General features: G+C 41.9%; 1 protein-coding gene across 2 annotated transcripts in view; it reads right to left on the bottom strand.

Moving 5' to 3' along the window:
• SMAD4 (SMAD family member 4) overlaps positions 1-25,433 on the bottom strand; it is a 36,909-nt gene that overhangs the window by 9,639 nt on the left and 1,837 nt on the right. For both annotated transcript variants that reach the window (XR_013996356.1, XM_081097591.1), the window contains exons 2-7: positions 24,513-24,687; positions 24,063-24,092; positions 21,797-22,009; positions 15,140-15,259; positions 14,929-15,045; positions 13,250-13,300 (exon numbers count right to left, since the gene is read on the bottom strand). Coding sequence is in view for 1 of the 2 variants with exons in the window: in XM_081097591.1 (XP_080953717.1) it covers positions 13,250-13,300; positions 14,929-15,045; positions 15,140-15,259; positions 21,797-22,009; positions 24,063-24,092; positions 24,513-24,687 (706 nt within the window). In the remaining variant the exon portion in view is untranslated. The remainder of the gene's footprint in view (positions 1-13,249; positions 13,301-14,928; positions 15,046-15,139; positions 15,260-21,796; positions 22,010-24,062; positions 24,093-24,512; positions 24,688-25,433) is intronic.

The raw sequence follows: 25,433 nt of genomic DNA, 5'->3' as shown, positions 1-25,433 counted from the left end.
TAAGAACCCATTGTGGCCCTCGAGTCAAAAAGTTTGCCCACCCCTGCTCTATCCACTGAGCCAAACCGGTTAGGGCAGGGGTGGGCAAACTTTTGACTCCAGGGTCACAATGGATTCTTAAACTGGACTGGAGGGCCGGAACAAAAGCATGGATGGAGTGTTTGTGTGAACTACTATAATTTCAAAGTAAACATCATTACATAAAAGGGTACGGTCTTTTTTTTCAATAGTTTTATTCATTTCAAACGGGCCGGATCCGGCCCGCGGGCCGTAGTTTGCCCACGGCTGGGTTAGGGCTAAACTTTTCTTTTTTTTAAACACACTGACTTAAAGACATATTTCAGGGAATATTATCGAAAACATCAATCCATAGCATATTTTTCTAGTTCCCTAATTGACTATAAGGAGCCAAGCTAGTCAGCCATTCAGACCAGAGTCAAGATTAATTACACTCTAACTAGACAGCTGCTATGAGCAGGAATTCTCAATTGTCTCTTGGCTGAAAGGTCATTTGTTGTATCTCTTAGTGAAGTGAAGTCATGTTAACTACTACAATTTTAACGCTGAAGATGGATTTAGTGCAGCGGTTCTCAACCTGTGGGTCTCGACCCCTTTGGTGGTCGAACGACCCTTTCACACGGGTCGCCTAAGACCATCCTGCATATCAGATATTAACATGACGATTCATAACAGTAGCAACATTACAGTAATGAAATAGCAACGAAAATAATTTTATGGTTGGGTCTCAACATGAGGAACTGTATTTAAAGGGCCAGAAGGTTGAGAACCACTGATTTAGTATATTCATTTGAACAACAACAAATGATTTAAAATAACTGTGAATGATTAGAGGAAAAAGGAGGCACTACTTGGTTGGGTTTGTAAAGTTTTCTGCAGATTAACCAATTACTTATATGCACATCAATGTGCTATTTATGAACTCTGATTGGACTAGAACTTGAAGCAATAAAACTTTTAACAATCTGAAAGGATAGAAAAATAGATCTTTGTAACTCCCTCTCAAAAAAATCTTAAAATGAAGTATAACTGATGCTTAAAATACATTTTTTTAAAACCTTGTATTCTGCCCTAACCGGTTTGGTTCAGTGGATAGAGCATCAGCTTGCGGACTCAAGGATCCCAGGTTCGATTGCAGTCAAGGGCATGTACCTTGGTTGCGGGCACATCCCCAGTAGGGAGTGTGCAGGAGGCAACTGATCATGGTTTCTCTCTCATTGATGTTTCTAACTCTCTATCCCTCTCCCTTCCTCTCTGTAAAAAATCAATAAAATATACTTTAAAAAAATAAAAATCATCATTGAAAACCTTGTATTCTATGTATCTAATTGATTTTTAACATGTTGTCAAGGAAGAAAATACTTTCCAATGAAGAATTAATAAAACAGACCACGAAGAGACAAAAATCAAAATTTCAAATGTTTTTTCAAACAGATCAAATCAACTAATCATGAATACAAACATTCCTTTAAATTTTGTGTTATCATTACAACATGAAAACTAGTGACATACAGTGACTTATTAAAAATCCATTTTGAAATATTTATGACGTTATTCCTTAGAGTAAAAGTCTTCAGTAAAGACATCACATTCTGCTCTGAACCAGAAGCTTCAGCAAACACCTGGCAGGCATGCTGCATGAAGCTAAACTAGAGGTTCTCAAAGCCAACAGCCCAAGCACCCATGCTCTGGCAGCTAAAACCAGTAACAGCCCTGAAAAGAGGTCTTTACACAATGAGTCCAAAAAGTAAATTTCGTTACAAACAATGCCCTGAAGTCAGGAATGTTTACAACGATGATTAAATAAAATGAGGTGCAAATACATGCCTTTCCTAGTTCACACTGAAGAACACTATCCGGAAGGAAAGTTCCATCGTGAGCAACGTTTTTCATGAGAGTCAATTCAGGGTGGGGAAAAGGAGTGGTAAAATCTTCTTGTTTAAATAAAAAAACATACTGTTATCATGAACTGCAATATCTGTACTTGCACTTAAAACTTATTTTATTATTTTCCAGTCACCAAGGGTTTTTTGTTTGTTTCCTGCCGGGAGCCGGTCCATGCTTGCTGTTTCAAGGGACCTGGCATATATGGCATACTGTTCTTAATATGTTTGCTCACCTTCTTGGCACTATGTGTTTTAACCAAGGTCTCTGAGAAAGGTTGTTTCCCCAGGCAGGGATTTTCCCCTGAAGTTAGGGAGGGAATAAAACCTCTTAACTAAGTGCCAGGTGGGTAATTAATCACTTTAACTACGAACAATCATGCTTAAGCTACATAATCTTTACTCCCTGGAATGGAGATAAGAAACGCCCTAACCTTTGAAATAGAGATTGATAGGACTGGAATCAACTGGTATCAATACAGATGTAAGAAGACAGAACTAAGAGAGAGAGACAGAAATTGGCACAGAATCTACACAGAACGTTCTCTAGAGACAGAAGAACTTCGCTGGAGAGAACATGGCAAAAGATCCTGGACTGAACCTGACTACAGAAATTGGCAAGAGAACCTGACTAGAACCTGGTGACTGAACCTGGCTGGAGAACCTGGACAGAACCTGGCTGGAGAACATGGCTACAGAACCTGGCTGGAGAAACTGGAGAACCGAGCAAGAGAACATGGACACAGAACCTGGCTGGAGATCCTAACCAGAACTTCGCTGGAGATCCAGACCAGAACTTGGCTGGAGACCCTGACAAGAGAACCCGGCTATGATGATCAACTGAACACTGTCTCCGTGTTATTCCTTCTTCGCCGACTCCGTCCACACCTTTGGGGATCCCTGGACCTGCTGGGGTTGGACCCCGGCAGTTTCCCTAATATTTCACACACCACACAACAAGGATGGTTACATGAAGCTACACTCGGAAAAGCTGGCCCGCTTGGCTAGGAAGAAGAGATGTACCACAAACCGGGAATGAAAAATGACCATCCATCGTGAAGAGGGCATGAGGCCTAAGAAAGCAGGAGGAAGGTGGTTCCTGCCTATGAGGACAGAGAGGGCCAGAGGTCATCTAAATGGGTTCCAGGGAACTTGGCAGTGCTGGGACACCGCACACCATGTGAGAGCTTTTCCATCCCACTCCAAATTCGCTAACCAGATGAGAGGGAACATTCTTACTTTTAAAACAGGAGCAGGTCCTAAGAATTCATTAAGTTCACTAGGCCTTTCTAGATCTCTCTCTGCTCTTTTGCTCCAAGAACCAAGCGCCATGTAAGTGACAAGCCTGCAACTTCACCAAGTTACCGTCACCACAGGCTGAAGTCACTCCGTCAGAGAGCACTTTCTTAATGCCCCAACTCCTTTCAAAGGCAGTGGGGCTGTTCTCTGCCCACTGTGCGGACCCTTGTTCCCAAAGTAGAGAAGTTGGGTGCTCATCACTGGCCAGAGAAAAGGTTGTAAAAGGCTGAGTTAACAATATGAAACTTTTTTTTACAATATAAGAACTTAGCTAAATATGCTTTGTAATGGGGAAACATAAAGCACAGTTGTGTCAAACAAATGCTGTTCAATTATAAATGAAAATCTATATCTCCAAGGCATTATCTCTAATTTCTGAAATCAAGTCATTCAAGAAAATATTTTTAAATTTGGTTAACCTTTTTAGAAGTTAGAAATTTGGATAAAGCACCTAAGAGATTCGTTATGAATTATTCTTTATATTATTTAGATCTGAATGGGATGCCCTGTGAGAATCTTTTATGACACATAAAAGTCCTCTTGCCGGTGTGGCTCAGTTGGCGTGTCATCCTGTACACTGAGAGGTCCGGGGGTCAGGGCACATGCCCAGGTTTTGGGTTCAATCCTTAGTCTCTCTAGGTGTGTACAGGAGGCAACTGATCTAAATTTTTCTCTCACATTGATGTTTCTCTCTCTCTCTATCCTCTCTCTCTCTCTCTCTCTCTCTCTCTCTCTCTCTCTCTCTCTCTCTCTCCAATCAATAAACATATGCTTGCATGAGGCTTAAAAAGAAAAGAAATGCTGAGTGGAGTGGATATTACATGGTGAGGAGAAGGGCAATATGACTGGAAGCCTTCTCAATAGGGAGATCAGGTGTTCTCCCCGCTTGGTGCAACTCAGGCCTTTCCCTACCCTCTCTCCCTGCCTCACCCCCACCCAAGCCAGAACCCAAATACCCAGGTTGCTGAACCCAGGTTTGGTCTGACCCCACCGGTCAGACACCTGGTGCAGTTCCCACCGCCTACAGCATATTTGGTGCCACGTGACTTGCCTGCTGGCAGATTCCAAGGCACATGCACGGTCGACCTGGCCTGGGAAAACGCCATCACTCCTTGTATTTCAGCTCCAGGCCCAGATGAGGACAAAAACAGCCAACGCTGACAGCAGGACCAGCTGCACTGAATACTGACCCCCTGCCCTGGTGCCTGCCTATCAATCATTGGAGACCACAACCCTCAAAGGATACACCTGAAGAACTGCGTGTATCCTACTAAGATCTTTCCCTGGGACCTCCCCAAAAATCTCTGCCTTCAAACGCTTAAGATGGCGGACCCAGTGCGCTCTCCCTCCCTGGAGCACACCAGTGCCTCTCCCTTCCCTCTCTCCCTCCCCACCCAGGTACATTACCATCAGCTTCCTCACTCCCAAGCTCCAAGGGCCCTTCCTTTACCTCTGAACTTGTTGCCTAAGCCCATTTCTTCTAGATATTACTTCTACCTCTGTAATTTGCCCAATAAGTGTCCTCTTACCAAAAATAAAAAAATAGGGAGATCAGTTAGAATATTCTTTTAACAGTTCAAGAGGAAAATAAAGGTTGTGAGGTAAAACTGCTCTAGGGCCCATTAGTGTTCACAGCCAAAGCGTTCACAGCCTTCTGGGTTCCGACCAGCTGACTCCATTAAAGGTGTGTGGGCAGAGCTGGTCCCCTCCTGCAACCATTTGGACAAGAGACCTTTCAGGATCACCCTCACCATCGAGTCCCTTCCTATTACTCTCAAAGACAGAGGCCTTCCTGCCAGTGCAGAACTACAGATGGATGGCTCAGAACTAGTTAATGCTATTCCCTCACCACCAGAAGCTCTTAGGCCTCAACATCGGTTCTAGCCTGAGAAGAATGAAGTAAAGCTATCATGAGGACAAAAGTGATTGCAGGATATAAAACTGAGTTCACAGAACTAGCTAAATGCCACCACTCCCAACCCCACACACTGTTCCATCTAAGGTAGGTCTTTCTTCAGAGCCCTGATTACCCTCATTCCTGTAGATCACCTTCCACTAAGCCTTACGAAGACTGACACCACACCCCATCCCATGACCCCCAAATTGCCAGAGATCACTATTAACTCTCAAGGATGCTGCCTCAAAACCAGCAAAAACTCTCATTCTTAAGATTCTAGGTATTCCCTTCTGATCACAATATATTTATTCACAAACAAAATTAAGATTCTGATCAATGACTTCAATTCTATAATTTCAAATACAAAAAAAACCAAACCACTAAACCAGACTGTTTAGGGATGCAGTCATCACTTTCAAAGAGTGAAAAAAAAAAATACGGTTCCTGGGTTGGCGCCCAACCACTTAGCCACACTGGCCAGACTACAGTTCATTTTTAATCAAATTAATAAATAATACTGGGAAAACTAAGATGGCGGCATAGGTAAACACAGGGAAATTGCTGCCTCCCACAACAACTTCAAAAATACAACGAAAAGACAAAGCGGACATCATCCAGAACTACAGGAAGGCTGGCTGAGTGGAAATTCTACAACTAGAAGGAAAGAAAAACACACTGAGAGCCAGAGGAGCTGCAGAAGTAAAGTGCAGAGGTACAGAGGCTCGAGCGCGCGCACGGAAAGGGGCTGGTACCTGAGGACGCGGCTGTCTTTTTGAATCGGGAGGGAGTCACAAGCTCCCGACTGCTCTGAACTCCAGTTCCGGGAAGTCTCTGGGGATCCAGGACACATAGGGGAGAAACTGGATTGTCTGGCAGCAGGCAGAACTCTGAACTTGAGGGCGGCTTTCCCTCAGAGGTGCTTGCAGCGATTACCAGGACACTGAGGCGCGAGGCCCCTTAGGGCAGGGCTGAGGACCAGCCATAGCTGCTGGCTCCGCCCTTTGATTCCCTGAGACCCCGCCCCACCCAGGCCGAGGCAGAGGCTTTTGCATATGAATGCCCTGGCCCTTTACGACCTGAAAATTACCTAACAAATTGCAGCTGGGCCAGACAGACCCAGAACTTCCAAGAGAAGGCCCAAGGCCCCACAGCAGCTTGCATTGCTTCACAGCTGGGCCTCATCAGGGCACCTTCAAACTCCAAAAAAGGAAGGGGAATCTGCAGTTCTCTTCATAGCTCCTGCCGGGTAACCTCAGGCAGAGGCTAAATTAGCACCTCCTTAGATCCAAGAGCCAGTGTACCCAGTTGTCAGAGGGGGACCATCCGGATTACAACTCCTCAGATCCATAAGGGACACACTCAGGGGGCAGACTCAATGAGCACCAAAGCCCCACTGAAGCAAGTCTTGCCCGAGAAGGGTGTCTTCAGCACAGAAGTTCTCCCACTGCAGACACAGCTGATTCTCACTGCCAATTGGCCTGGAGGTCAATTCCTCCCAGTGATCCTACAACAATCAAGGCATAACTACAACAAGACTGTGCACAAAGCCCACAAGGGGGTGCACCAAGAGTGTCCACCTCAGGTAACTGGGGAGGCTGAGCCACTGGGCCCTACAGGACACCTAGCACACAAAACCACTCTACCAACACAGGGAAGCATAAAAAATGCGGAGACAAAGAAACAGGTCACAAACGACAGAAATGGAGGAAAGCAAACGACTGGATATAGAGTTCAAAACCACGTTTATAAGGTTTTTCGAGAATTTTATGGAAACCACCGATAAATTTAGTGAGACCCTGGAGGATATGAAAAAAGACCAACTAGAAAGTAAGCATACACTGACTGAAATAAAGAATAATATACAGAGATCCAACAGCAGACAAGAGGATCCCAAGAATCAAGTCAAAGATTTGAAATACAAAGAAACAAAAAATACCCAACTGAAAAAGAAAAAAGATTCCGAAAATATGAAGATAGTGTAAGGAGCCTCTGGGACAACTTCAAGCGTACCAACATCAGAATTACAGGGGTACCAGAAGAAGAGAGAGGGCAAGATATTGAAAACCTATTTGAAGAAATAATGACAGAAAACTTCCCCTACCTGGCCAAAGAAATAGACTTACAAGTCCAGGAAGCGCAGAGAACCCCAAACAAAAGGAATCCAAAGAGGACCACACCAAGACACATCATAATTAAAATGCCAAGAGGAAAAGACAAAGAGAGAATCCTAAAAGCAGCAAGAGAAAGAAAATCAGTTACCTACAAGGGAGTACCCATACGACTGTCAGCTGATTTCTCAACAGAAACCATGCAGGCCAGAAGAGAGTGGCAAGAAATATTCAAAGTGATGAATAGCAAGAACCTGCAACCAAGATTACTTTATCCAGCAAAGCTATCATTCAGAATAGAAGGTCAGATAAAGAGCTTCACAGATAAGAAAAAGCTAAAGGAGTTCATCACCACCAAACCAGCATTATATGAAATGCTGAAAGGTATCCTTTAAGAAGAGGAAGAAGAAAAAGGAACTCTTACCATTTGCCACAGCATGGATGGAACTGGAGAGCGGATAAATATCACTCATTTGTGGAATATAATGAACAACATAAACTGATGAACAAGGACTGATCTAGAGACGGAGAGGCATTGATTGGACTGTCGGGCCTTGGAGGGAAGGTAGGGGAGGGTGGGGGTAAGGGGGAAAGATCAACCAAAGGACTTATATGCAAGCATATAGGCCTAACCAATGGACACGGACAACGGGGGGGTGAGGGCATGGGGGGGGGAGGGTAGGGGGTAACGTGGGGATAAGGACACATATGTAATATCTTTTATTTTATTTTATTTTATTGGTTTTTTACAGAGAGGAAGGGAGAGAGAGTTAGAAACATCGATGAGAGAGAAACATCGATCAGCCGCCTCCTGCACACCTCCTTCTGGGGATGTGCCCGCAACCAAGGTACATGCCCTTGACCGGAATCGAACCTGGGACCCTTCGGTCTGCAGGCCGATGCTCTATCCACTGAGCCAAACCGGTTATGGCACATATGTAATATCTTAATAAAAAATATATTAAAAAAAATAAATAATACCAAGTAGACAATAGATTTTTAAAAATCACAAAAAAATCAGACAATATTCACATTTAACAACCAGTTGATTTTAACAGAAACAAACCCTTAGTTTCAATGGCAAAGCCTCTGATTTGGTAGTATCTAATTAGTTCCATAATAACTTAGAGTCAGTATTTTTATTCTGCCAATAGAGTATATGTCAATGGAATAGATGTAAGGTAAGTCACATGTATTCTTGAAAATGAATGTGCAGAAATCTCAATACATAATTAAGCAAGGTTAATTTTTGGTAACATATTAAATATATATGTTTTAATACAAAAGAAGAAATCTGATATAATTTAAAACTTTATATTTTAATAGAATTTATTTTTAGAGAATTTTTAGATTCATAGCAAAACTGAGGAGAAGATACAAACATTTTGCATATTTCACCTGCCCCCACATATGCACAGCCTCCCTCAGGGTCAAAATTCAGTGTGGTATTTTTGTTATAATGTATAAACCCATATTGATATCTTATTATCACCCAAAGTTGATAGCTTACCTTATGGTTCACTCTTGGAGTTATATTTAATGGGTATTAACAAGTATATAATGGCATGTATCTACTATTATACTATCAGATAGAGTCGTTTCATTGCCCTAAAAATCATCTCTGCTCTGCTTATTTATACCTTCCTCTTCACTAACCTCTAGAAAACACTGATCCGTTTAGTATCTCTATAATTTTGCCTTTTTCAGAATGTCATATAGTTGGCATCCTACAGTATGTATTCTTTACAGAGTGACTTTTTCACTCGATAGTAAGTTTCCTCCAAGTCTTTTCATTGCTTGATAGCTCATTTTTTGTTGTTTGATTTGTTGGTTGTTTTTTGTTTGTTTTTGGTCTTCTTTATTTTTTTGTTTAGTTTTTGTTTTAACACTGAATAGTATTCAGTCATCTAGTTGTCTAAATGTACCACACTTTGTTTATCCATTAACCTACTGAAGGACATCATTTTGGTTGCTTCCAAGTTTCAACAAATATGAATATATCAGCTCTAAGCATCTAAGTGCAGGCTTTTGTGTGGACAAATTTTCAACTCCTTTGGGTAAATACCAAGGAGAACAATTACGGGGAAAGTGGTAAGAATATGTTTAACTTTGTAAGAAACCTTCAAACTATCTTGCAAAGTGGCTGTACCATTTTACATCTGTAGTAGCAATGCATGGATTTCTCTGGGGCTCCATATCCTTGTCAGCATTTAGTGGATTTCGTCCATTCCAGTGGCTGTGTAGTGATATCTCACTGTTTTAATTCTCATTTCTCTGAAGACATAGGATGTAGAACATGTTACTTTCCACTTGTATATATTCTTTGGTGTCTGCTCAGGCCTTTGGCCCATTTTTAATATATTTTTAAAATTTTTCTTATGTCATGTCCTACAAGTTATTTGTATATTTTGGATAATAATTCTTTTGCAAATATTTTCTCCTAATCTGTAACTTGTCATTTTCCTCTCTTTATGTCTTTTGTGGAACAGAAGTTTTGAGTTTTAATGAAAACCAGGTTATCCATTACTTCTTTTATGGATCATGTCTTTGGTATTGTATTAATCATGTGTTTTATATATGGTCCATACATATAACTATATGTAATTATATATTTTACATTTATGAAATATTATCTACGTTTGTACTTTACAGTATATTAAATATGTAATGATATATACTAACATAAAACATAATTTAGGATGCTCAATGACTAAAAATAAACAGTACTAAAGACAAAAAAAGAAAATACAGTGGGGCCTTGATTTACGAGTTTCCTGACTAACAAGTTTTTTGAGATACCAGCTGTCTCTCGGCCAATTTTTTGCATTGAGTTGATAGAGTAACTTGAGTTAACAAGCTCCTTAACAAGCTCTGTCTTGGAACGAATTAATCTCGTAAGTCAAGGCCCCACTGTAATCCTATACAATAGAAGCCTAATATACTAAGAGCCAGTCGGTCATTCAACCAATCAAAGCATAATATGCTAATGATATGCTAAGGTTGCTCAACTGCTCACTATGATGTGCACTGACCACCAGGGGGCAGATGCTCCAACTGATAGGTTAGCTTTCTGCTGGGGTTGGGCAGATCAGGACTGAGCAAGACGGGCTGGACAAGCCCTGGAGCCCTCCCACGGTAACCTCCCCGGCTGACCAACCTCCTGCATCCCTCCCTGGCCACAATCGTGCACAGGTGGGGTCCCTCGGCCTGGCATACGCTCTCTCGCAATCCAGGCTGAGGGGGCTCCCCTCACCCCCCCGCCGAGTGCACGAATTTTGTGCACCAGGCCTCTAGTAATATTTATAAAAAGCAGGATCATGGTTACTGCTGGGGTAGGGGGGGAAAAGTTTTTGACAAACAAAATGCCTGAGGTAGGAAGGTTTTTGTGGGTGCTGCAATATTTTAGTTTTCAATCTGGGTGGTGGTTATATAGGTATTGGCTTTAATGTTATTCATTAGATTATATGTATCCATGTTTTATATACTTTTCTATTTATTATATTTCCCAATAAAAATCTATAATAATAAAAGCATAATATGCTAATTAGACCGGACACCCTTCCAGACGACCTTTCAGATGAAACTGTGGTGGCGGGGGCCGAGGCAGAGGCAGCCAAGGCAGCGGTAGCTGCTGCTGCGGTAGGGGCAGAGCCCCTTGCACAAATTTTGTGCATCAGGCCTCTAGCGTTTACATAAAAGTAAGACCCCTTGACCCATAAAAATGTTTAAAATAACAAACATATACAAAATCTACTACAGTTAATAACTAATACATGTGTTTAAAAAAATGTTTCTGAACATTTTTTGAATCAGAATTTTTCTCCAAATCAAAATAAATGTTATTTGCATCCTAAATAAGCACAAAGTTTGTTAAACTATCACACTGCTGGTGAGCATGGTAAAAATGCTTTTTATACTCTAATGTGTAAATCAATTTGGCCTTCTGATCCAGAAATTCTTCAAATCTCTTAAAATGAAGAGTTATAAGCATCAAGATCTTACCCTCAATGTTTTAACAGCCAGATGAATAAATGGAACCAACATAAATAATAAATAATAAAACATTGTTTAAGAAAATTATACAGATCTATTTGAGAAAGTATATGTTATCCTTTAAATTAATCATTATGGTAACTATAGAAATATTTTTTAAAAATCTTTTTTAGAAATATATACTAAAGTATCCTATATAATAAAGATTAACCCTCACACCCTCACAATATTGCTGCCTATGACCAGGCCAGTAGGGGGGTTAGTGAGGGACAGCCAAACGACTGAACAGAGCAGGCTGCGTGGAGCAACCAGGCCAGCAGGGGGGTTAGAGGGACGACCAAACGACTAAACAGCAGGCTGCGTGGGGCGACCAGGTCGGGGGGGGTGGCAGGGGGGGACGTGAGGGGCGACCAGGCCAGCATGGGGGCAGTTGGGGGTGACCAGGCTGGCAGGGGGGGCGGGCAGTTAGGAGCGACCTGGCTGGCAGAGGGGTGCAGTTGGGGGCAGCCAGGCCAGCAGGGGAGGCAGTTAGGGGTGACCAGGCAGGCAGGTGAGCAGTTAGGAGCCAGCGGTCCAGGATTGTGACAGGGATGTTCGACATCCCCCGAGGGGTCCCAGATTGGAGAGGGTGCAGGCTGGGCTGAGGGGACCCCCCCCCCCCGGTGCACGAATTTCGTGCACCATGCCTCTAGTTTACATATAAAATGACCATAGCCCCGCCAGCGTGGCTCAGTGGTTGAACATTGACCTATGAACTAGGAAGTCATGGTTCAATTCCAGGTCGGGGCACATGCCCGGGTTGCGGGCTCAATCCCCCCAGTAGGGGGTGTGCAGGAGGCAGCTGATGGATGATTCTCTCTCATCACTGACATTCCTATATCTCTCTCCCTCTTCCTTCCTCTCTGAAATCAATAAAAATCTATTATAAATAAATAAATAAATAAGATGGCTACATAGGATTTTCTTCAGAATAATAGATAAGGGTATGAATGAGAATTAGGGCGGGGGGGGTATGAATGAAGCAAGATTGGCCATTAATTGTTAATAGCTAAAACTGAGGGATGAGTACAATGAGGGAGGGATCTCCCATATTATTCTGGTATTTGTTGTATGTTTGAAATTCTTTATAATAAAACATTTTAAAAATTAGGGTGAAAATTAAGGGGATGAGTTAAAATGATATACTTTGCATCTTTTTATGATAAGAAAAACAGTTATGAAGGGATAGAGGAAAGAAAAATCAAAATATTATGTTTATGTTAAGAAGCCTTCAGCATTTCATTTCTAAACTTTTGTTTTATTACTTCTATAATTTAAAAAGTTATATTCAAACTATGAACTGAGAAAATCTACTTAGCTATGCTCTCTTTTGAGCATAATTTAATCCGTTTCTACATTTCAATTAGCCAGAGATTCCTGAATCTTCTAAGGCAGATACAGTGACTTATTTTTCTTTTCAGCATCTACTTCAGATCCTTCCCTAGCTTTTTAAAAATTTTTTATTATTATTTTTAATCAGAGAGGAAGGGAAATGGAGATAGAAACATCAATGATGAGAAAATTATTGATTGGTTTCCTCCTGCATGCCCTCCCTGGGGATTAAGTCCACAACCTGGGCATGTGCCCTTGACCGAAATCAAACCTGGGACCTTTCAGTCCACAGGCTGATGCTCTATCCACTGAGCAAAACCAGCCAGGGCTTCTGTAGCTTTTTAAGTGACAATTTTACACTGTGTTCTATTTGAAACCCAGTTTCTTCTGCTACATATTTATGTATTCAATGCTAAAACCAGCATTTTGGTATTTTACATTTTAGCTGAAGACAGCTCTTATCTTTTCTTTCAGAGACAGTTAAAAATGTATATATAGACAATTTGTGTATGACTATAATGGTTACTCGTAAACTATTAACTAATGCTATGAGAACTGTACTTATCTAAACCTTAAATAACTCTGTTATTACATTAAAACCCGCATATGTGTATTTGTGTGTTTTTCTATTACCATAAAGAAAATCTAATTATAGGGAATCAATTTTCAAATACACTTACCAGGATGATTGGAAATGGGAGGCTGGAATGCAAGCTCATTGTGAACTGGCCCTAAAGAAAAGATAATAGAAATCCCAATTTTATTTATTAAAAGTTCACTAATATTAAAATTTTTGATACACCTTATTTAAATATAACTATCATACCTTAGGAGCTGTTTGGATCAAGTTTCTGAAATGTCTAAGAACTTAAAAGCTTAATTTAGATTACTTCATAATTATAATAAGCAAATACTCTTGAATTACTTTTATAGATACTTAATAGCTAACATTTAGTGCTATATGCACTAGTGCTGTTAAGCAATTTACAATAGTTGTACATGCAAAACTTAATGTAAATTATAAATTACTCATGTAACATGTAATACAATATAATTTATAATGTAATATGTAATAATAACTCAAAGTGTTAGGTGCATTCTAAAAACAAGTGTTTATGGCTTATTAAATTAAGGCTATTTCCATAATGGAACAGTAGCTAACATAACTGAGAGATTATTATGTGTTAAGACATTGTGCTAAACATCTCACATGAATTATTACATTTATTTCTTATAACATGGGGTTAGATACTAATTACTACTGTTACCCTTAAGGCAGGGGTCCTCAAACTTTTTAAACAGAGGGCCAGTTCACTGTCCCTCAGACCATTGGAGGGCCGGACTATAGTTTAAAAAAAAAACTATAACAAATTCCTATGCACACTGCACATATCTTATTTTGAAGTAAAAAAACAAAACGGGAACACATACAATATTTGTATTTGCATGTGGCCCACGGGCCGTAGTTTGAGGACCCCTGCCTTAAGGCTTAGAGAGATTAAATAACTTGCCAATGGTCACACAGCCAGTTAAGGGTCCAAATTCAGCACCCTTAACTACTATGCTGTCTCAGCAGCCATTAAAAATTATATTCTCTTAAGATATCAAAAAATAACATAACTGAAAAAAAACCAGGATATAACAATATACACAATATGATCTCCTCCTCCCCCCAAATTTATATATACCCATTTATATGACTGGAAGGAAAACATGACAAAGTATTAAAAGTGGTATCTCTGGGTAGCAGGATTCTTATTTATACACTTCTATGTTTTTTTTAAGTTTTCTTTGGGACTATTAACCTTGTATTAGAGGGAAAAAGATTTAATCTATATGAAAGATTTATACTATTGATTTTACTAAGCCAAAAGAACAAAGTTCCTATTCTGCCTGAAACTACAAGCTATGGTTAATCAGTAGGGTATCCCTCCCAATCATGCCTGCAGATGCAATGATGGGTTCCACGTCAGAGTGTCTATGGTATGCTAAATACTACAGTGAGGGAAACCTTGAGATCTTGACACTCAAAGGGTTTCAATCAACATGGGGTGGATATACAGATACACATGAGATCTAAGAACATGCACAAAGCAAACAAACAAATGAATGGAAATCAATGTGGTGTTAATGAAACATTAGCAACGGAAAAATAAATGTATTTAGTAAACATTACTCTTCTAAAACAAAGGTATGATAACACAGTAATAAAAAATGTTTACCAAAAATACTGAAAAACTCTAATCATTTAATAAAACTAAATTGTAAAATGAACAAAAGATGTAAAAACATTTTTTAAATGGAAAAAAAACGAAGTCCTCAAAAAGAAAAGGCCCTTACAACAAAAACAAGAGCTTACAGTAATGTCCGGGATGGGGCGGCATAGGCGGGTGGTGCTGAAGATGGCCGTTTTGGTGGTGAGGCAAATTAGGTGTGTATGGTGCAGTCCTACTTCCAGTCCAGGTGGTAGTGCTGTCTAAAAATTAAGGCCCACATGGATTAATTTGTTTTTATAAAGTCTGCCTACTTCTTCTCAACTACTTAAAATATTTTAAAAAGCATGTACATACTATGATGGTAAGTAGCTGGCTGACCAGTAAATCCATTCTGCTGCTGTCCTGGCTGAGGCCCTGAAGCTATCTGCAACAATCCTTCACTATGGCTGCCTGCCAGTATACTGGCAGGCTGACCTAGAGGAACAAGAAGACATTAAGATGGCACATTTATAGATCCAATCCTATGGTTTTATACAGTAACTGAAGGACCAAATTACATGACAGTCACAACTATAAAAATGAGCAAAAAATGAACTCATTCATGGCCTATCAAATAAAAAATCCTAAAGTCCTCTATAAAAGCAAATCTTAACTTGAAGAAGTTCAAAATCATTCTATCTTAAGTAATGGCTAGCTAATTTTAGTGGCCTATTTCTTCACAATATTCCTCAAATGCCAGAAAAATCCCACTATATATCTAGGCTACCACACTAACTTCTTCAGAAGCATATCAGCTCACCCCAGCCACTCCATTCAGCTCTGAACCTTTTTGATTAGAACTCCAAAAGTCCAGGCTTAAGTAAATGTTGAAGACTGGAAAGTTCATTATTATCAGCTCTGGTACTGGTAATAATACAATGCTAGGGTTTGATAAAAGAAAAGCAGGTCAGGCAAATATTTTAAATGAAATGTGATGGATAAGGTGAGAAAATTTTAAAAAAATTTTTCAAGCTCCACTGTTTGTTATAGTATGATTGCTAGTCTTAAAAAAAAACTATCAGACTATCAATCTTCTTTGAAATTTTTTCATGTACTTTTAAAAATCAAGAATCATCTCTTTCCAAGAACATTAGCACACTCCTGAAATTACAGGAAACTAGTTGCCTTCTCTGTATATAACAAAGAAGACTAAGCTTCCTCTGGCTTCTATCCAATTAAATGTCATTCTATGATGGCTTACTGGCCTCCACTTTTAAAGCCTTTTTTTTTTTTTAGTGGGAAAAAACGTGATTTCTTCAAGCAAGCATTAAGTCAACTGTTTGTCTCATTTGTAAACCACTGAAATTTTGTAATTATTACTTGTCTAATCTTCACAGGACTCAGCCCATTTAAAATGAACTCATTTTAGCAGGCATCAACAAAGGCCCACAATTTCAACCTCCAGATACTATCAACAGGTTAGTATCTGTGCTCTAGCACTAATCTATGCTGTAATGTACATTCTTTATTTCTCCATCACTGCCCATTCTCTTTGTCAACTATGTTCCCAAACTGGTAAATAAAGAGTAGATAGACTGGCCAGTGTGGCTCAGTGGTTGAATGTCAACCTATGAACCAGGAGGTCATGATTCGATTCCCAGTCAGGACATATGCCTAGGTTGTGGGCTCAATTCCAGTGTGGGGCATACAGGAGGCAACCAATCAATGGTTCTTTCTCATCACTGATGTTTCTACCTCTCCCTCTCCCTCCCTCTCTGAAATCATTAAAAACAAAAAAATATCTATCCCTCTCTCTCTATCCTATCTAATAAAAGAGAAACATGGTAATTGACGTGCGACCGCTACCCTTCCCATTGGCTAATCAGTGAGATATGCAAATTAACTGCCAGCCAAGATGGCGGCCGGCAGCCAGGCAGCTTGAAACTAACATGAGGCTTGCTTGCTTCACTGACGGAGGACTCCAACGTCCCCCGCCTGCCGCTGCAGGCCTCTGAGCTGGCAGTTTGAAACATAGTTACAAAAATAGAAGCTAAACAAAACCCCAGAAACCAGCTTTCAGCTAGCCAGGATCTCAGACCTGGAGTTGATACAGAGTTTCGATTGTAGAACCTAAACAAACCAGATACCTGCTTTCAGGAGCGGAGGCCTAAGAGCTGGAGCCTCAGAGCTAAAGCTGGCTCAGAATAAAAAAAAAAAGAAAAAAGAAAAAAAGGAGCAGTTGGGAGCTTCAGCCCCAGCCTGAAAACAGCCCTCAGCCCCTCACCCAGACTGGCCAGGCACCCCAGTGGGGACCCCCACTCTGAAGGGTGTGTGACCAGCTGCAAACAGCCATCATCCCCTCACCCAGGCTGGCCAGGCACCCCAGTGGGGACCCCCACCCTGATCCAGGACACCCTTTAGGGCAAACCAGCCGGCACCCACCCGTATACCAGGCCTCTATCCTATATAGTAAAAGGGTAATATGCCTCCCAGCACCGGGATCAGCGGAGCCGCGAGGTCTCCCGGCACCGGGATCAGCATGACTGGGGGCAGCGCCCAAACCCCCTGATTGCCCTGTGGCTCTGTGTGTGACAGGGGGCGGGGCCAAAACCTCCCTATCGGCCCTGCTCTGTTTGGGACAGGGGAAGGCGCCCCAACCCCCTGATCGGCCCTGCTCTGTGCCTGATAGGGGGGAGCTCCCCAACCTCCTGATCGCCCTGCGGCTGTGTGTGTGACAGAGTGCGGCGCCCCAACCCCCTGATCGGCCCTGCTCTGTGGGTGGTAGAGGGCGGCGCCCCAACACCCCCACCCCACGGGCCCTGCTCTGAGTGTGATGGGGTAGAGCCATAACCTCCCCATCGGCCCTGCCCTGAGTGTGACAGTGGCAGCGCCCCAACCCCCTGATCGGCCCTGCTCTGTGGGTGATAGAGGGCGGCGCCCTAACCCCCTGATCCGTCCTGCTCTGTGCGTGACAGGGGGGAGCTCCCCAAACCCCAGATGGGCCCTGCTCTGTGCATGACAGGGGGAGTTCCCCAACCCCCTGATGGGCCCTGCTCTGTGCGTGAAAGGGGGGGCTCCCCAACGCCCTGATCGGCCCTGCTCTGTGCGTGACAGGGGGGAGCTCCCCAATCCCCTGATGGGCCCTGCTCTGTGAGTGACAGGGGGCAGCGCCCCAACCCCCTGATTGGCCCTGCTCTGTGCGTGACGGGGTGGCGCCGCAACCTCCCCATCGACCCTGCCTTGAGTGTGACAGGGGGCGGTGCCCCAACTCCCCAATCGGCCCTACCCTGAGCGTGACTGAGGGTGGCATCGCAACCTCCCGATCCGCCCTGCTCTGTGCATGACAGGGGGCAGCGCCCCAATTCCCCAGTCGGCCCTGCTCTGAGCCCGACCAGGGGCTGCACCTAGGGATTAGGCCTGCCCTCTGCCACCCAGGAGCAGGCCTAAGCCAGTAGGTCGTTATCTCCCGAGGGGTCCCAGACTGCAAGAGGGCACAGGCAAGGCTGAGGGCCCCCTCCTTCCCCCCCCGAGTGCACAAATTTTTGTGCACCGGGCCTCTATTATATATATAAAAGGCTAAGTAACCAGCCGACTGGCCGGTCGGCCGACCAGCTGACCAGCCAGTAGGTATGACACGCACTGACCACCAGGGGGCAGACACTCAACACAGGAGCTGACGAGCGACAGCAACTTTACAGCGTGCCCTCTCACACTCCGGGACCCCTCAGGGGATGTCAGATTGCTGATTTCAGCCCGATCCCTGCAGGCCAGGCTGAGGGACCCTGCTCACTCCGCTAATGCCCTTCAAGCCCTGGCACCGCCCGAGGTGCTGCTAGCCAGGGAGGGACTACGGGAGGTTGGCTCCAGGGTGTGTACAGCCCATCTTGCCCAGTCCTGCCCCACCGGCCACCTTCTAATTAATTTCTTTCGAATGTGCACGAATCCATGCACCGGGCCTCTAGTGTGTGTGTGTGTGTGTGTGTGTGTGTGTATGTGTATATATATATTTTAGAGGCCCAGTGCACAAAATTTGTGCACTGGGGGGCTGGGCGGGGGGGGCAGCGCGAAGGTCCCCCAGCCCGGCCTATGCCCTCTCACAGTCTGGGACCCCTCGGGGGATGACCATTGGCTGGCTGAGGCCTGCTCCCCAGGGGATTGGGCCTAAGCTGGCAATCAGACATCCCTCTGGCAGCCCAGCAGCCCTCGGAGGATGTCTACTTGCCAGCGGGGAGCAGACCTAAGCTGCAGTCAGACATCCTTAGCGCTGCTGAGGAGGCAGGAGAGGATCCCACCACCACCGCTGTACTAGCAGCCATCAGCCTGACTTGTGGCTGAGCAGAGCTCCTCCATGTGGGAGCTCACTGACCACCAGAGGGCAGTTCCTGCATTGAGAGTCTGCCCCCTGGTGGGCAGTGTGTGTCATAGTGACCAGTCATTCCCAGTCTTTCTGCTGTTAGGGTCAGTTTGCATATTACCCTTTTACTAGATAGGATAGAGGCCTGATGCACGGGTGGGGCCCAGCTGGTTTGTCCTCAATGGTGTCCCGGATCAGGGTGGGGGTCCCCACTGGGGTGCCTGGCCAGCCTGGATGAGGGGCTGATGGCTGTTTTCAGGCTGCCCGCATCCCCTTCAGGGTGGGGGTCCCCACTGGGGTGCCTGGCCAGCCTGGATGTAGGGCTGAGGGCTATTTTCAGGCGGGCCAAGCCTGCAACTGAAGCTCCCAGTCTCTCCTTTTTTTCTTCTTTTTTTTATTCTGGGATTTATTTACCTTCTGTAATTGAATCCTTGTTGCGGCTCCAGCTCCAAGGCCGGCTGGCTGAAAGCAGGTACCTGTGGTTTGTTTAGCTTCTATAATTGCAACACAGTTGCTTAGAGTGCAAGCTCAGAGGCCGGCAGCGGCAGGCGGGGAACCTTGGCTTCCTCCATCACTGGAGCAAGCAAGCCTCATGTTTGCTTCAGCTGCCTGGCTGCCGGCCGCCATCTTGGTTGGCGGTTAATTTGCATATTGCCCTGATTAGCCAATGGGAAACGTAGCGGAGGTACGGTTAATTACCATGTTGGTCTATTATTAGACCGGATATATATCTCCTATGTAATGGACAAACATGGTAATTGACCATACCTCCACTACACCTCACATTGGCTAACCGGCGCGATATGCAAATTAACCACCAACCAAGATGGCAGCTAATTTGCATACTGCAGGTAGGGCGGGTCAGCGCCATCCCGCCTGCCCTGCCACCATCCAGGCCTGCCATCTGCAACCCGGGGTGGGGGACATCCCGTGTGCAACCCAACCTGGGGTGGCCGGGTGGGGCCACAGCGATCGGCCGGCCCACCCAGCCGCCGTCTGGGTGTCCTGTATGCGACCTGACCCAGGGCAGCGGGGCGGGACAGCGTGGCTCCTCTGTCACCCCAGCTTCCTCATCACAGCTCCCTTGGGGGCCAAAGCCTTTAGTCGGACATCCCCCGAGGGCTTCCTGGCTGCCTGAAGGATGTCTGACTGCAAGCTTAGGCCTGATCCCCTGGGGAGTGGGCCTAAGTCGACAGGTGGACATCCCTCAAGGGGTCCTGGACTGCAATGGGCACAGGCCGGGCTGAGAGACTCCCCCACCCCCCCCCCCCTGCCCAATACAGAAATTTTTGTGCACCGGGCCTCTAGTATATATATAAGAACAGAAACACCAAGTGGTTATATCCTCACGTTTTCACATAAACACTATATCTAAGTAGTCATCTCATGTAGCAAATCCAAAAGATACTGCTTTTAAGATATGAAATGAATTAAAGAGGGGGAAAGTTGGTATGCTTTACTCAAAAACTCAATTATATAAATCAGTTCTCCATTTATTCCAAAGATCAAATTTATATATTGAATCTGATCTGATATTAAAGTAAACAGAATAATGCCCCCTTTGGTAGGGACCAACAAAGTATCAGTCCAAATCTATTAACATCTAGTGCTGATGTGGGCTTAGACACAATCTCCTTAGCAACCAGGTGCAAATAACATATACATGCCAACAACCTGCTCTGTGATTAATTTTACAAAGCTATTCCAAACAGCAAATTGTCCAGCTATTTGTGACTGTAAAAATAAATAACAGCAGTAACAGAACCAAGTCATTATTACCTTGATCAGGCCCAAGAAAAGTTGAACCTAATAGCCCTGTGCCAGAGAAGGTGGCACCTCTATTATGGAAAAAAACTTTTTGAAACAGACTTTTTACTTGAAAAAATACAGTGTTAGCTTATGTAGAATTTAGCTTTATTTCAAAATTGACTAAAATACTTAACATTTATCTTGAGGAATATTAGTCTGTCAAGATCCCTTCTTCTAAGTTTGCACAATAGGAGACTGAGATGACTATTATAAAGCAATAGTCTGCCAGATAAATCAAAAGAAGAACACTGATTAAAGCAAAGTTCGCAATTCCATTACCGTAGATTTTTACAAACATGTTGGTTTAAAACAACTTGTTAATTACTTCACTATTTCTCTCAAAAGTATCTGAAAGCTCAAGAAGCTTCTTACTTCTGCATACAACAGTAGATAAAGTACAAATTAGACCACTAATTTAAATCAATATTATAATCAGTCATTACTTAACTTCCAAGTGACTATACATCAACATAAAAATATTTAAATAAACTACAAACCATATTTTCCCAGCAACCTATTTAATACTTATTTACCAATGAAAGATACCATAGTACAGCCCAGCCGGTATGGTTCAGTGGTTGAGCAATGACCTATGAACCAGGAGGTCATGGTTTGATTCCTGGTCAAGGCACATGCCCATTGCGGGCCTGATCCTCAGTAGGGGGTGTGCACATCAATGATTCTCTCTCATCACTGATGTTTCTCTCTCTCTCCCTCTCCCTTCCTCTCTCTGAAATTAATAAAGACATATTTTAAAATAGATACCATAGTACTTTTAATTATTACTTACTTGGAGTTTCCCTCCAAGTGTAAATATTCAATGGTTAAGGAAATTCAACTTGCTGACTACATCTGATTCTACAACTCACTTGTGGAAGCCACAGGAATGTTGGGAAAGTTGGTGGTGCTGGTAGCATTAGACTCAGATGGAGCTAGCAGAGCTGGGGTGCTGTATGTCTCCGTCGATGCACGATTACTTGGTGGATGTTGGATGGTTTGAATTGAATGCCCTTCAGTGGATAATGATGGCTGTCCCTCAAAGTCATGTACATATTCATCCTTCACCAACATACTTGGTGGAGCTATATAGAAAATTAAGCATATTTTAAAATCTTATAAGCTTCTATTTTTAGAAAAAAATCTTATAATAATACCTAAAATTAATAATAGTGTAAATAATTCAGAGTTTTTTTACAATATTTGAAAAGCATACTACTTTATCAGCAAAAGCTATTTATTTAGAGGTAGTGGCATCAGATATATTTTATCAATCAATTTGACTGACCCCTTGAAATTTGAAGCTAGACTATATTCCCACAATGGTTTTGAAGAGGTACTCCTTAGTTAACTTAGAAATAATAATCACCTTAAATATATAACATGAGGCAGACAAAAATCAAATGGCTGGGGAAACTATTTATCCAGATGAGACCAAATTGAGATTGAGCACTGAGCTATATCTTTTTGCTAATTTAACACATGGTACAAGTATGAGTCAGATCTGATAGCTATCCAATTCCAGGATCTAGAATTATTATGTAACATAGTCTTTGAAAGTAAAGTATACTGAATACCCCTAAAGGTTTAGGACCAGACAGAAAAATCCTAAATGCTAAGTCAAACTTAAATTCCCTTCTAGAAATCCAACCCAAATAATGGTACTCAGTAACAGCAGTATTTTAGGATAGGGAAGGAGTGTGAAGAGTCTTCAGAGCAGGAACCCCTCAGAAACACCCCCCGAAGGAGATTCTAATGTAGCTATCACTACAGTTTCCCAACCCCCAACACCCCTTTAGCTAAATGCTTTAATTCTCCAAAAAACATGGATGGAGAATGGTGACGATGGGAAGTGACATGGTATCAATATCTATGGCGACAGGGCTTTAGCCAATCTGGGTCCCTTCCCAGACCATCACAACAGCTTCTATTATCAACCAATTGTTTGAAGAAACCTAATAACCATTAACAAGTACCAAGGGCACTAGAGTATTCTTCTGTTACGAATGGCACAGAAGAAAAGTGGAGAATAAAAACAAGTGGGCTTTCAGGGTCTTCCTAAATTTTGTTTAAGGTCAGAAGATATTTCTGACCCACCTCTAAGATTCTGCAACAGAAGAGGTACTGAGCCACTAACTTCCCCCCAGAACAATGGCACACCTTTTTAAGGTGACAGTGGTTCTTCATCAGAGTTTCTCTGCAAATTAATTAGTTCTTAGAATTTTGAGTTAACATGTTCTAAATAACATAGCTAATGTTTTAACAGATCTCTGTTCTCACATATTACACTAAAAAAACACACAAAGAACACACACACCCATTTGTTGTATTTCCCCACCTCAAAACACCTTCTCCTTTTTAAAATAGGACTAGATCATCTGTGATCAGCATATACTTTAAAGCAGTGGTTCTCAACCTGTGGGTCACGACCCCTTTGGCGGTCGAACACCCTTTTCACAGGGGTCGCCTAAGACCATCCTGCATATTAGATATTTACATTACAATTCATAACAGTAGCAACATTACAGTTATGAAGTAACAACGAAAATAATTTTATGGTTAGGTCACAACATGAGGAACTGTATTTAAAGGGCCAGAAGGTTGAGAACCACTGCTTTAAAGTGTCCTTGCTTAATTTACTCAAAATGTAACAAGACTGAAAAAAATATTAATATATATAGTTTTAAATCATTCTTAAAATTCCCTATCATTCATAAAAATAAGTTAGGCTGAAATGAAGAAAGATTAGAATACTGGTATTTTTTAATATTATACAAGATTCCAAATTACCAAACATTACAGGTATTTATACCCATTTAAACCCACCTCTGTTAGATTTTCTTCCAAAATAACCAGTTTTAACCGATTCAAAAATATTCTTCCTTTGTATGTTTTATGATCCCCCTATTATATTTTTAGACTACTTTAATTGATAAACAGCATTTCAAATAAAAGCACCAACAGCTTATTTAAATCCAGTTTTAAATGCTGATGCATGCAACCCCCAAAACCTACATTTCCAAAGGGGCAAGACGTTTTCTTGTAAATGAACCAGTATACACAATTTCTAAGTAAATGAAAAATACAGGAGACTGAATAAAAAAAAAGAGAGAAAGTTACAAGAAACAGGTTACTTACCATTACTCTGCAATGTTAATCCCGAGAGATCTTCATTTTTAAAAGGGGGAAAGAAAATGAAACATTAATCATTACCATGAAAATATTTTCCATTGTATTTTAAATTATTAAATGTAAATATAAGCCAAAGTCAAAACTTCATGAACCATTTCAAGAATAAATGCTATCATAATACATGAAATATTCAACTCTATCATGCTTTCCATCTTATTTTCCAAAACAATATTCTAAATGGGCAAAATACCAACTATTTTGTTCTAGCAATCAAAATACAAGTGTGTTCCAAAGTTGAAATTTAAATATTTATATTTCATTAAAAATGTCTGATTCTTTAACTTTAGTTGGAAGTCCTGGGCCATCTCCAAATTTATAATTTAACTTAGAAAAATTAAAACACTATTGAGATGTTTTCCCTTTGTGCTTCTAAGGAAAAAAGCAAAGTTTACTTACCAATTCCAGGTGATACAACTCGTTCATAGTGATATGGATTCACACAGACACTATCACACTTTAAGTCAAATGCATACTGACAATATTTAACATGTTTTAGTTCATTTTTGTGAAGATCAGGCCACCTCCAGAGACGGGCATAGATCACATGAGGAAATCCTTTACGGCCAGCCACCTAGGAAAAAGAAACAATCATTTATTGAGCATCAGTTATGCATCATACATTATACAAGGCACTTTATACGTGTTCTCATTTAATCCTTACAATCCTATAAAGTCAGTATTTTAATCTCCATTTCATAAAAGAGAAAACTAGCCCTGACCGGTTTGGCTCAGTGGATAGAGCATCGGCCTGCGGACTGAAGGGTCCCAGGTTCGATTCCGGTCAAGGGCGTGTACCTTGGTTGCGGGCACATCCCCAGTAGGGAGTGTGCAGGAAGCAGCTGAATCGATATTTCTCTCTCATCGATGTTAAAAAAAGAGAGAGAAAACTAAAGCTCAAAATAACTTACTTGGCTATGGTCACAAAGCAGTGAGCTTAGGTATGATTTCAAAGCCTGTGCTAGGTTTTGAAAATGCAAAAAAACTATGGCTTTGTTGTGGAAATTATGCCTAAAAATCTAGAAACAAAAATGTTAAATCTAATGACATGTTTCTTTAAAAATATTAAGGACTGGAGATATATTATGTAGTTCTACATGAAAAAATATGACCAGTTAAAACAAAAGGTAAAGAAAATTTGTCAAATATAAGCTTTTCAACTTAAGTCTTAAAGATATCCTTGAATTCTTCTAGATTTCTTTAATATAAAAGTACCAAACATACATTATCAGATTTCTAAATTATTTTTAAAAAAAAAACAAGTATAACACAGGTTTCAAAAATGTGCATATAATACCAAAAAGGAAAAAAACATAAAAA

This window comes from Myotis nattereri (genome assembly GCF_964212035.1).
Source record: "Myotis nattereri genome assembly, chromosome: 8".
Lineage (NCBI taxonomy): Eukaryota > Metazoa > Chordata > Mammalia > Chiroptera > Vespertilionidae > Myotis > Myotis nattereri.
This window is presented reverse-complemented; position numbering and strand designations above follow the sequence as displayed.